This window comes from Macaca mulatta, chromosome 18 (genome assembly GCF_049350105.2).
Source record: "Macaca mulatta isolate MMU2019108-1 chromosome 18, T2T-MMU8v2.0, whole genome shotgun sequence".
NCBI classification, from domain to species: domain Eukaryota; kingdom Metazoa; phylum Chordata; class Mammalia; order Primates; family Cercopithecidae; genus Macaca; species Macaca mulatta.
In genome coordinates, this window is record NC_133423.1 from 68165910 (window position 1) to 68179762 (window position 13853).

A 13853-nucleotide genomic window follows, 5' to 3' on the forward strand; every position below is an offset into this window, starting at 1 on the left:
AACATAATGTTAACTTATTTCATCTGACAGGCAACTGTCCCCCTCTTGTTGACTATTTAGGTGTTCTTTAATTTTTTTCCATTGATAGTTTGTTTCCTTCTGCCAAAATTGACAATGAAAAATAAATGTCTCTTTAAATGTATTATTAAAATATTCCATTTCTGGCCAGGCGCAGTGGCTCATGCCTGTAATCCCAGCATTTTGGGAGGCTGAGGTGGGCAGATCACCTGAGGTTAGGAGTTTGAGACCAGCCTGTCCAACATGGTGAAACCCCATCTTTACTAAAAATACAAAAAATTAGCTGAGCATGGTGGTGCACGCCTATAGTCCCAGCTACTCGGGAGGTTGCGGCAGGAGAATTGCTTGAACTTGGGAGGCAGAGGTTGCAGTGAGCTGAGATTGCACCACTGCACTCCAGCCCGGGTGACACAGTGAGACTCTATCTCAAAAAAAAAAAAAAAAAAAAAAATCTGTTTCTTTGTTATAAGGTATAGGACAGAAGAAAACTATATTTTCAGAAATTTTACTAAAGTTATATTTATTATTATTTTTTTAATTAATTTATTTTTTTTTGTTTTTTGAGACGGAGTCATGCTCTGTCGCCCAGGCTGGAGTGCAGTGGCCGGATCTCAGCTCACTGCAAGCTCCGCCTCCCGGGTACACGCCATTCTCCTGCCTCAGCCTCCCAAGTAGCTGGGACTACAGGCGCCCGCCACTTCGCCTGGCTAGTTTTTTGTATTTTTTAGTAGAGACGGGGTTTCACCGTGTTAGCCAGGATGGTCTCGATCTCCTGACCTCGTGATCCGCCCGTCTCGGCCTCCCAAAGTGCTGGGATTACAGGCTTGAGCCACCGCGCCTGGCCTAAAGTTATATTTATAGAAAACAAAACTTTCCCAACATTAAAAGCCTTTCTGCAAGTAACTTAGATCATTCATAGGGTCCAGCGTTGAGAGCTCAAGGTGCACGATCTAACCTGCACCTAGGCTGGTCCAACTGTCGTTCTCCGGAGTCAGCATAATGTGATAACAGTACGGTTCTGTGATTTTTGCTGAATTATGTAATGCAGTAGTGGGGAAAGAAAGCAAAGGGGGGAAAAAATAAAACGTTTTTATTTCCTGACCAGTTTAGCTGTTATACAGATTTAGCAGATTGTTGATAAATTTGTTGAAATAGGAAGTTTGCTGGACTGTGTATCAGAGCCTTTCCTAGAACTGAGGATGAGGGAATGGCTTGTCCTCTGCTTAAGATGGGAAGTTGGAGGTCATCGTGAATTTCCATTTTAATAAAAAACTCAGGTACCATTTAAAGTTTAATGGAGACAGAGTGACTGCTGTTTTGAGCCAAAATACATAAAACATTAAACAAGGAGTCAGAAAACCTGGGTTCAAATCATGTCTTGCCCACTCACAAGCCATGAGAGACCGTTAGTACACTTGTTAATAATCACATTGTCCCGCCTCACCTCCACTAAAGCATCCTTGTGATGCTCAAAAGAGATGAAGAATGTAAAGGTGCCTGGAAACTCTACTGTCATGTACAAAAATGCATTGTCTTCTTCCCAAACTGGCAGATGGCACCACTCTGAATATATAGCCAACTGGAAATGTGACTTTTCCATCCTAAGAATGCCTGCCTGGCAATTAATATAGGGATGCTTCAGGCTTTGTCCTTGAGAATTTAAATATTATCATCCTGGAAAAAGTATTTTTAAAAGTATTTTATTTATTTTTGTATAGAGACAGGGTCTCACTCTGCCCAGGCTGGAGTGCAGTGGTGGGATCATAGGTTACTGCAGTCTCAACTCCTGTCCTCAAGCGATCTTCCTGCCTCAGCCTCCCCAGTAGCTGGGACTACAGGTGCACACCACCATACCTGGCTGTTATTTTGTTTGTTTGTTTTTAAACTTTTTGTAGAGATGAGGTCTTGCTATCTTGCCCAGGCTGGTCTTGAACTCCTGTCCTCAATCAGTCCTCCCACCTCAGCCTCCCAATAGTGCTGGGATTACAGGTGTGAGCCACTGACCCGACCTTTTTAAAGTATTTTAAAATTACTTTGCTTTTATGTCTACAGTATTGGATATAATTTATACTTCTCATAAGGACACTAGCTACTACAGTTTTTTCATTATGCATGAGTTTTAAAAATTAAAAATTTTTTGGAAGTTATACTTAAGATGCTTTGTGAGGGAAGAAAGAGGTGGAAATTTTGGGGGCAACCACTGAATATGATTTCATAAAGAACTGGATAATCTTTGGAGATGTTTTTACTATGTAAGATCTGTTTACTTGTAAGCTTATATAAGTGTACATCTGTTTGATAAATCCACTTCAGCCTTATATTGGGTGGAGGTTCTGTGAAATCCCTGAGGAGGTAGTTAACGGATGGATTGTTGAGGGACAAAGTAGGCTGCTTAGGTTTCAAAGCCTGAGGCATGAAGGGAGGGATCCATTGTTACGGAAGCCTCACACCCAAGTTCAATTCATTAACTATGAACCTGCTCTGCCACAGATTCTGAGTCCGAACGGTCCCTGAGTAGACTGGAAGCAGTGACAGCACACTCCTTTGAAGAGGAAGGAGAGCATTTGGGCAGTAGAAGACACAGAATGTCCGAAGAAAAAGACTGTGGTGGCGGAGACGCTCTCTCCAATGGCATCAAGAAACATAGGTAGGATTGCCTCTGACAGTTGTCACTGCCGCCTTTTTACGATAAAGTACATTTGGACTCATAAAGAAATGTATGCCCTGTCTTCATTTATCCCCACGTAGGGGATTTATATTGCTATATCACCTCAAAGAAAGCGTTTAACTTACATACTTTTTCCTCTATCCATTTAAGAGAATCATCTACAATTGTAGGAACAGAGCAGAAAACTTGGGTTTAGCGACCATGTTCTTAGAGGGGCATATAAATCCTTGAGTTGGTGATTTAGAAAGGTTATTCAGAACTACCTGTTGAAACTGATCCTACGCGCCCTTTCTCATCATACATCTTTTATGACTCTGCCTTCCATTGCTATTTTAGTTTCTGGTCATTTGATCTTCCAGTTGGTTTTATTAAGAATGAATGGCGATATTGCCAGCCTATTGATGCAGTTTAGTTAAATTTAAACAAAGACATTTATTAAGACCCAGGACTTGCTGAACACACCTGTTTTATACTGTCTAATAACATTAGTATGTTTTTATCCCCTTGAGGGCTTAGTCCTAGAGATTGTCCCAAATTAATGAGATGTAATAGATACCCACAGTTCTCTGATTTCAGCCCGTTTACAGAGACAGCGGTGTATATGTGTGCTAGTGTTCATATAGTAAAATATTTTATAACATGATCAGTGAAGGCCTGTTATCATTGTAAAAATTACTTTTTGGGTAAAGAGTTATTAGTGGTAATTTCTGGAAAATAGTTTTTTGTTTAATATTTGTAGGTCGTGTAACTCTGATTCCAATTCTGTACCTTGATTCTGGCCACAACTGGTTTTGACTATTGTTCTAGGAGAAAAACGCATGTATCACTTCACTGGCTTGTGTATGTTATCCCTTTGTTAGCAAAATGTCTCAGTTTGTATTCATTTTTCAAAGATCAGTGAGTTTTAGGTAACCAACTAGATCAAAACACAGTTTTCTTTCATTGGATTAGAGGTTGTCCTCTAAACATGCTTATAATCGCAAATTCTGTGTCCAGCACTGAGTGTCTTTCTTGACTCCCTCTGTAGTTACTATCAGTTTCTTTGGAGTTCAAAATTCTATTTAAGACATGAAATACTTACCGGTAAACGTGACAGACCTACCAATCTCTAAAGAGAAGACAGTCTTTAACTATTTAACACATACACCATGCCAGTCTGGTGAGAACACAGGTGAAATCTTTGGGAAGTTCAAAGAAGCATGCAGATATTCAGTATTATTAATATCAGAAAAAGCATTGTGTTTAGATGCTGTCCTCTGCTGTAGCTACAGGGGATTTCTTTATTGCTTGTCAGGCCCCAGTAATTCTTTTGTATGTGTGCTATCATCATGACAGTAGTTATTTTGCATTTGACAGAATTATATTATACCATATTCGTATATTCCGTGTTCTAAAGTCAAAACCAGAATGGTGCAAATGTGAAAGTTAAGATGAGATTTAACTTTCAAAAACAAATGCAATCAGGACAGGTCATTAAGGAAGAATACAAAGAAATGCAAGTAGGTGACCTACCCAGAAAAGTGTAACTGATAACTAAGATGCAACTTATTAAACCTATAAATGTAATATGACGTTCTTCAGTTATTCAAAGTGAAAGAGGAAAACTTAGGAAATTGTCAGCAGTGTAGTATGTGGGAAAACATAATTTCCTGTTTTTAAAAAGTAGCTTTCATAGGAGATTTTTAAAACCTTTTTTCTTAAAGTTCTTCCCTAATCAAATAAATAGAGCATATGCTACAGATAATTTAAAAGTTTAATTTTAGAATAGGAAGCAAGAGTATACAGTACTATCAAATCCCTCTTGCCTATACCCTACATTGCATAATAAATAATCTGTGATTATAATAGACAGTTTTTATATTGATAGCAAGAATAATTTGTATTCATAGTAGTTTGGGTTATGTTTTAGACAAACAGGCATATGTTGCTACATGACCTGGGGGATCAGCCTGAAGTGACCAAAAAATGTATTTGAAATCTTGTGTTTTATCTTTAAAATTCATGTGAAAATTGTATTTGACCTTGTCTTAGATTTATATTTTCCTTACTATTAAAAAAAGTAATTTTCTTACTATTTATTTAACTTTCCCATAGAAACCTTGCATTTCTCCCTCACCCCATACCACCAGTAGTACCCCCTGGGAAATACATAAATTTAGGGAGACATGGGAAACATATGGATTGTAAACTATTTTTTAAAAAGAGACAATTTTTTTTTAATGAGAAAAGAGCATATTATAAATTGTAGTTCACATAGAAAGTATTAAATCCCAGCTTAACTTTTGCTTATAAAATAGAACAAGCATTTTCAACCATTATTTTCTTTTTTAGCTGTAGAACCATTTGTGCAACAGAAGTTTAATGTGGAAGCTGTTAAAATCTCACCACCTTCATTTCTGTGGTACTTTTTTCCAGAAAATATCTAGTTGCTTTGTGGAAAATTAGCCGACACCGTACTGTAGTCAGATTTATATTTACAGAGCTATTGCCATCTTGGCCACATTCCATGGAGCAATTCTCAGCAATTGGGCCTAATTTATTATGTTTATCTTGAACTCTAAGCTTCTCACTTGTTAGCAGTATTACCAAACTTATTATATGTGGTAAAGATACTGATATTTACTTCAACCTTGCCGCCAGATACAGTGTAGATGATAATGACAAAAAGCAAATTAGTCAGAATCTGAAAATGTTGGATCCATGTTATGATTCTGTAAACATTATTCATTATATTAACATGAATAGATTAAAGGAGTAAACCATATGGTCAACCTAATAGATTTTAAACATTTCAACAAAATTAAACAGTTATTCAAAATGATCGATACATACATTAGCAAATCACAAATAGAAGAAAACTTAATCTGGTTAAAACTTAAACTACTTGATAATAGCATATTAAAACAGTTCTTATCAGGAATAAGGTGCCTGCGCTCATCTTTTTTATTCAGTAGTATTTGGAGGCCACACCCAGACACATACACATAAAACTTAGATGACATCGTCTCCATAGAAAACTTGTAGAAGTTATTAGAGTAAGAAAGTTTGGCTAGGCTGCTGTATATAAATCAGCCAATTACATTTCCGTGGACCATCAACAGACAGAAACTACAATTAAAAGAGGGAGAATATATTTACGGTAGCTTTAAAAAAGTCACATACCTAGGAATAAGTCTTGGGCAAAAAAAAGAATGTAATAACAAAACTTTCTGAAAGAGAGAAAACTTATTGAAAAGGAAAATTCATTGTCCTGGTATATGTAATAGAGCTATAGCATAGCAGATGAGCGACGGAAAGAATAGATGGTTTGGTAAATTGTGCTTGGATAATCATTTCATATGGAAGAAAAAAAGAAAATGGATCTCTATTTCATAAACGTAAATACAGATTCTAGATGAATCAAACACTTAAATGTGGAAGTTCAAAACTTAAATACTTTGGCAGAAAATGTAAAATACCTTTACAAGTTTAAGATAGGGAAGGATTTTTTTATAACAGAAATATGATAGGGACTTTTTTTCATCTGATTCTATACTTGCACTTGATTAGCTTGAATAAAGCCTTCTGTAGTAAATGTGGCTAAGAACCTGAGAGGTTTATTTTGTTGAGATGGTAGATTAGGACCCCAGGTGATTGCTTAGTTGATTCACCCTTCTGATTGCTTTAGATTCTAGTTCTTAGCTGCAGGGAAGGGGAGTGTAATATAACAGTTGTCACTGCACACAAATCATTTACACAAGGAATTCAGTGAGGAATTGAAGGTAAACAAAGAGCCTGAAAAAATGTAAGCTAAGAAAATACCTTCCAGGAAGTAAGATTATGTTGAGAAAATATTGTTAGTGGTAAATAAAAATAATTTAACATGAAAACATTTAATCACTAGAATAAAACCACCTTGGTTTTAAAACCTCATTCCCTAGGGCAGGCACGGTGACTCATGCCTGTAATCCCAGTACTTTGAGAGGCCTAGGTGGGTGGATCACTTGAGGCCAGGAGTTCAAGACTAGCCTGGCCAATGTGGCGAAACCCCATTTCTACTACAAATACAAAAATTAGCTGAGTGTGGTGGCACACGCCTGTAGTCCCAGCTGCTCAGGAGGCTGAGGTTGCAGTGAGCCAAGATCATGCCATTGTACGTCAGCCTGGGTGGCAAAGCGAGACTCTGTCTGAAAAAAAACCAAACCCAAACAAAATCTCACTTCCTAAAGATATGGGATAGATGATCTGGGCTCAGACTTCATTAGATCGGGGAATAGAGTTAGTAACAAGTCACCCCACCCAGAGATCCTCTGGTGCCCTGGGTAGAAAAACATCCTTGTCTATCAGGAAATATTTGGGGTAATTCCTCATCATGTAGTGACCAGGAGCACTTAAGCTACACCTTTGATTTTCAGAGAACCCAGGAACAGTAAGAGAAAGAGCAAGAGCCCTGTCCAGAATGAGCCAGATTTGTGGTGAGGGCTGGGGGCTGGAGGGAACAGTAGTTCCCAGAACAATGGGAGCCTGTGCTTTCCTTTTATCTCCCCACTTCCTGCCTGGAGTACTTGTCCTGGAAAGTAGAGGGTTGCAATAAAAAGAATGAGTAGCATCACTAGAAGCACAAGCAGCTCTGCTGTGGGGCCCACCTCTTTCACAAGCTGGACACATGCCTATCTCAGCTCTCCCAAGAGAGAAAAGAGAACTAGGGACCAAGGAGCAGGCAATGAGAAGCTTGCAGAGGAATAGTAAAGGAAGAGGATGCTTGGTGCTCTAAAAGGCATGGAGGTCAGCCAAGGCCCCACTGTGCTGTGGTGTAGGCGGACTGTTGGCAGTCCTGCCTTGGCAGGTGTCTGTCATCAGAGGCTAGTGGAGATTGGACACCTGGAACAGATTGGCAAGTTGAATGGCAGCAGCTGAAGCAGAGGACTAAAAACCAGCAGACCACTCTCATTACATGTGACATCCATCTCTCCCACAAAAGTGCTTTTGGAGACGTAACAAATGAGAGGGAGTGCCAACCTGGCAGGAGGAGACTAGAGTGGTTATCCAGCAAACAGGGCTCCAATTCGAAAACCTCATCCAGGACTAACAAGCTGCTAGGCCATGGGGTCACTTCAAGTATGTTAGGAAGAAGAAACAAGGCAGCGTGAGTCTAGATTCATGAGAATTACCTTCACAAACCCAAGTTGAGTGGCCAGCTTATTGCCAGGAATTACTCTGGGAAACTGTGAGGCATCTTTCCTCAGAACATTCACCTTGTCCTGCCCTCGTGTAAAGAGCAGATATGAGTTGCTCTTTTGGAGATGGGCTGAGACTCTTTAAAACTCAGTTGGAAAACCCCAAAGTTGCTTCCAGTTCTAGCATTTTCTAAGCAAATGATGCTGAGACATATTTTCAGCAGACTGCAAGCGCTTGTTCTCATCTACTCTCAATGAGTGACTATTGTGGGTGAATGAGAGCAGTTTTCTAGGGCAGCCATAATCTGTAAGGCTATGCTTAAATCAACCAACTAGCAAAGAGCTAAGAAACTTATGTATGAAGATAAATAAAAAATATTTTCAGGTGAAAAATCCCATTTCTAAAACTTTTTATTATGGAAATTTTCAAACATGCCTACAAGTAGAATAATATAATGAACCCTTGATTCCCATCATTCAGCCTCAACATTTACCATGTGCCCAACTTAGTTTCATCTATAAACCACCATATCAATGTTTCAGTTTATTTTTATTTGTTGTGAGACAGGGTCTCAACCCATTGCCCAGGCTGGAGTACAGTGGTGTGATTATAGCTTACTGCAGCCTCAGCCTCCTTGGGTCTCAGGTGATCCTCCCGCCTCAGCCTCTTGAGTAGCTGTGACTTCAGGCGTCACTAGCATGCCTGGCTAATTAAATTTTTTTTTTTCCAGAGATGGGGTCTTGCTATGTTACCCAGGCTGGTCTTGAACCCCCAGCCTCAAGAGATTCTCCCACCTTGACTTCCGAAACTGCTGGGATTACAGGCATGAGCCACTGTTCTCGGCCTCCTATAATTTTAAAGCAAATCCAAGCTATACCATTTTATCTTTATTCTTTTTAAGAACATAGCTTTTTAACTAACAAATTGCGTATTTGTAGTGTACAACATGGTGTTTTGAAATATGTATACTGCACATTGTATAATGAATGAATTGAGCTAATATATGCATACCTCACATGCTTATTTTTTATGGTGAGAACACTTTAATCTCTACTCTCTTTAGTAATTTTCAAGTATATAATACATTGTTAGTAACTATAGTCACTATGTTGGGCCAGGCATGGTGGCGTGGCTCACGCCTGTAATCCCAGCACTTTGGGAGACCAAGGTGGGTGGATCACCTGAGGTCAGGAGTTCGATACCAGCCTGGCCAACATAGTGAAACCCCCATCTCTACCAAAAAATACAAAAATTAGCCAGGTGTGGTGGCGCATGCCTGTAATCCCAGCTACTTAGGAGGCTGAGGCAAGAGAATCTCTTGAACCCAGGAGGCAGAGGTTGCAGTGAACCGAAAGCACCCCTCTGCACTCTAGCCTGGGTGACAGAGCGAGACTCCGTCTCAAAAAAACAAAACAAAAACCATATTGTACGCAGATTACTTGAACTGATTTCTACAAAAATATGGGACACTTCATGAATTTGCATGTTATCCTTGTTCAAGGGCCATGCTAATCTTCGTATCATTCCAGTGTTTAGTATATGTGTTGCCAAAGCAAGCACTCATTTCATCTTTTAAATAACTCAGTATGTGTCTCTAAAACAGTGGGAGTCTTTTTTGCCTCTAAACCACAGTACTATTATGCATAACTAATACTTTCTTAATTATCATCAAGTGTTTAGTTTGTATTCACATTTTCTCGATTGTCTTGTAAATGTCATTTAGTAATTGGATCCAAAATGGTATTTAGTAATTGGATCCCAAAGTTCTACATACTGCCTTTGTTTTATATGTCTCTTAAGTCATTTTACTCTGGATTTCCTCTTCCCTCCCCCATTTTTTTCTTGCCATTTATTTTTCAAGGAACCTGGTCATTTGTTATGTAGAGTATTCTACCATCTGGATATTTCCGGTTGTATTCCTGGGGTATCATTCCACATGTTCTTCTACTCCTGAATTTCCTGTGGACTGATGGTTATTTACAGAAGTGTGGCCAGATTTATGTTTCAGTTTTTTAGCACAAAATTCATAGGCACACAAACCACAGGTACTTCCTATGACATCAGTCAGACAGCATCTGCTCACTGATTCTCTTCTTTCTGTGATGTTGAGATTGATTCTTGGGTTTAGTCATTGACAATCTGACACATCCATTATAAAGTTGCCTGACCATCTTTCACCTAATGGTTTAGTTGTTGATCATTGTCTTCATCCTTATTTCTTTAGGTGCTACAAAACAGTAGTCTTTCAATTCTGTCATTCCTTCTACATTTATTAGCTGAAAATCTATAAAGAAGAGCTTCTGACGGGGTACAGTGGCTCACACCTGTAATCCCAGCACTTTGGGAGGGAGAGGCAAGTGTATCACTTGAGGCCAGCCAAGAGTTTGAGATCAGTTGGCCAACATGGTGAAACTCCATCTCTACTAAAAATGCAAAAATTAGCTGGGCGTGGTGGTGGGTGCCTGTAATCTCAACTATGCTCAACTAGGCTGAGGCAGGAGAATTGCTTGAACTCAGGAAGTGGAGGTTGCTGTGAGCTGAGATCACACCACTGCACTCCAGCCTGAGCGACAGAGCAAGACTCTGTCTCAAAAAAGAAAACAAAAAGAGCAAAACTCGTCTCAAGAAATAAAGAACTTCCTAGTACCTACTTACAAAATGATCTATATGTTGGTTCCCTAGCATCCTACAAAGGTGATATGTGAGCCCAGGGATTGGATTTGTTTAAATCTATTACAGTATCTTTCCCCCTCTTTGGTCAGAGTAAGCCCCTCTGGGTTGGCTTCTGTGTCCATCTGACAAGACCTTTGTTGGTTTCTTTGGTAATTTTTTTTTTTTTTTAGTTGTAATTTTTATAGGCAGTAACTTCACTGTCTTTGATAGCTGCCTTGCTTTCTGATAAGAAAAAAATGTTTCAGGCTTACATCGTTTGTTTCCTGCCCCAGACATAGAGTCAGCTGTTTCTCTAAGGAGCCATATTTCATTTTAGTGGGAAATAATATTTAGAAATAACAATCTGAGTGGTAAGGATGTTCATTGCTACTGTATTGACCGTTGTTTGTAGTCTTATTGCTCGAAGAGAGCTGAAACCTTTCCTCCCCTTTTTAAAAAACAAAATAGCCAATGAACCCTAAGCAAAAATGGGTAAATAAAATGATTTTTGTCCTTCTTTTTAATTTATATGAAAAGACCTTTGAGTTTTGGAAGTTTATATTGTCCCTTGAAACTGGAATTGAAGAAAGAGGTAGCTGAAATGAAAGTACTGATCTTAGAATAACATTGTTTTCTATTGGTAAATGTGAAATAAGAAAAATTGCCCATATTTTTAAAATCCACGAACATGGTTTTTCTTTCTTTCTTTTTTTTTTTGGAGACACAGTCTTGCTCTGTCGCCAGGGCTGGAGTGCAGTGGTGTAATCTCGGCTCACTGTAACCTCTGCCTCCTGGGTTCAAGCAATTCTCCTGCCTCAGCCTGGGACTACAGGCACACACCACCACACCCGGCTAATTTTTTTGTATTTTAGTAGAGACAGGGTTTCACTGTGTTGCCCAGGCTGGTCTTGAACTCCTGAGCTCAGGCAATCTGCCCGCCTTGGCCTCCCAAAGTGCTGGGATTACAGGTGTGAGCCACCTCGCTCGGCGGGTTTTTCATTTTACTGAGAAGACACAGGTGTGTCTGGTCTCCACAAAGCTGGTTGTAAAGTTACATTGTCAAATGTAAACAAGAGGTGAAGAGAGGCTGTAAGCTCTGTTATTTATTCCTGGGCCCCTTGATACTGCTTTCACCATTCAGAAATCTCATTATTTTCTCCTTTTGATCCCTAGACTTTTTCAGTATCTTAGGTAAATATCCAATTTCTATTTCAAGTTTACTTTATAAACACAATCCTCAGAATGTCAACAGAAAGAGGCAGTTAAATATTTATTAAAATGTATATTCTTGCTTGACATCTCGATCTGTTTATCCAAAGATGTACCCTCTTTCCCCAACCCTGCCACTCCCTTGGATGTACCCTCTTCCCCCAACCCTGCCACTCCCAACACACATGAACACAAGATTTTGAGTGCCTAGGAAATACCTTTCACAGTAACATAGCCTTTTAATGGTCTGCCTTACCCTGTTTATTCTGCCCACATCTTCTAATAAATCATAGATTGGGTGTCTTGACTTCTGGTGACTTAAGGGATTTGGTCTCTACAAATACACTGAAGTATCTGTTTTCCTTTGGAGCTGTGCCAATCTAAATTTTGCCTAAAGGAGAAAATCGCCTCAGGGGACACAGAGTTCTTTGGTATTATTTGCTTTGCTTGGTAGCTTAGGAGGAATTTTCCTCTTTCAGAAAACACCATATATAATAATAATAAATTGCAAGGTAAATAAATTAAGGAAGTGATTGTTTTAAAAACCACATAGATCCTTTAAAGGTTGGTTGGTTGGTTTGCCTTGTGCTTTAGAATCTTTAGAAAAATTTGGTTTATACACAACTCTTCAAAACACATTGATTGCATAAAATGGGGTATGTTCCCATTGTCTGGGCTATAATCTGCTGTTGTATCATGTTGGTACAGCACAATGTTCAGCCAGAATTTGAAGTTTAGCATAAGTTATCCACTTTACCGTAGTAAATTTCAGATCTGATTGTATGTTTTAGGACAAAGTGTAATCTTTCTCAGCAGAAAAAAAACCTGCTTTAGCAAAGGGGAAGAATGCAGTCCTATGCAGTACAGGTAGTTTACTATGCTTAGAGCAATCCAAAAGGAAACAGATGGGAAAATAACATACATGTCAGAGAACCCTGGAGATATTATGTGTTATTATCACAGAGCAGGAAGGAACCAGAAACTCAACTCCCTTCCTAGAAATTCTATCCCTCTGATGGTAAGCAATCAAAAGCATCTCAGATCATTTACAAACGAAGTTAAATCAGGCTGTGGAAATAGCTAAAGCAAAGCACAAACAAATTGTTATATTTATTCTGAAAAAGTAGGTGTGGTTTGAAAGGAAGTTAGTCTGGAAAGTTCAGAGCCATGAAAAGCAACACAGTCATATTTGCAGAAGGACATTTCTGTTATTCAGTCCATCTCTGCTTCCTTTTTTGTCTTATCTTGTTGTGAAGTATTTTTTGCACCGTTTTCCCCAAACCCTTGTTTCGGTGATCAGAAATCCTTGTCTGCAGTGTTCCAGATAACATACAGCCCATTAAAAACAGCCTTGCTCCAGACTTACATTCAAAGATCAACAATTTTTATCAAAAGTTCAAACCTACATTCTAGTAGAGAACTCGAGGTCTCACCAAACCGCCTACTGCTACCACCAGCCTCCTAATCCAGCTGGAGGGGTTCAAGTTCTGAGACAGAACCTTTCTCAATAGAGAGCCCAGGAGGTTTCTATTACAGTCAGGATGGGCTTCTTTCCCCTCCCCAAACAACAAAATTACCAGTAATAAGACAGCTTTGGACCCTTTTTGGAATGTGGAGAGATGTTAGTAGAAGATGTGTGCTCACCGCCTTGAAGCCTCTCTGCTCCTTAGAGAGCTCCACACTGCAGGAGTCCTAGTTAATCCTTTAGGAATGACAGTAGTTAGCTCTGATGTGTGCAGTATTCACCATGTATTGCATTAATCTCTCTGTTGTTCAGACCATTTCCTTTAGGTCCTAATGACCATGATCTACTCTCACTTTTCACTTAATTTCAATGACTTCGCATCCATCTGTTCCAGCACTCGTTGCATGAAATCTAAGTTATTCTTAGAGATAAAGGTGAGCAAAGAATAGTGACTTTGTCCCTAGGTTAAGGTCGGCCTTTCTGTTTCATCTTTCCTTCCTCAGGACTGTGCTGAACACTGTGAAGCAGGCCTGTAGTAAGGCAATCCAGCTGCCTAAAATGACATCATCTTAGTCAACTAGAAGCCTGGTTCAGAGATAATTTTTCATCAGTTCCTTTTTGCTTTCAAATGTGAAGATTCTGTAAGCATTCCTGTTAATTCAGTTATGGTAATAAACTGAGAAA

General features: G+C 39.2%; 1 protein-coding gene and 1 non-coding gene across 10 annotated transcripts in view; one reads left to right on the top strand and one right to left on the bottom strand.

Moving 5' to 3' along the window:
- The window catches only part of OSBPL1A (oxysterol binding protein like 1A), a 229920-nt gene that overhangs the window by 163105 nt on the left and 52962 nt on the right, over positions 1–13853 (top strand). For all 9 annotated transcript variants that reach the window (XM_028837998.2, XM_028838000.2, XM_028837999.2 and 6 more), the window contains one exon: positions 2509–2665. In XM_028837998.2, the coding sequence (XP_028693831.2) occupies positions 2509–2665 (157 nt within the window). The remainder of the gene's footprint in view (positions 1–2508; positions 2666–13853) is intronic.
- Positions 9299–9403, bottom strand: LOC114673950 (U6 spliceosomal RNA). The gene has a single exon (XR_003724788.1). It is a non-coding gene; the product is annotated as a U6 spliceosomal RNA (small nuclear RNA).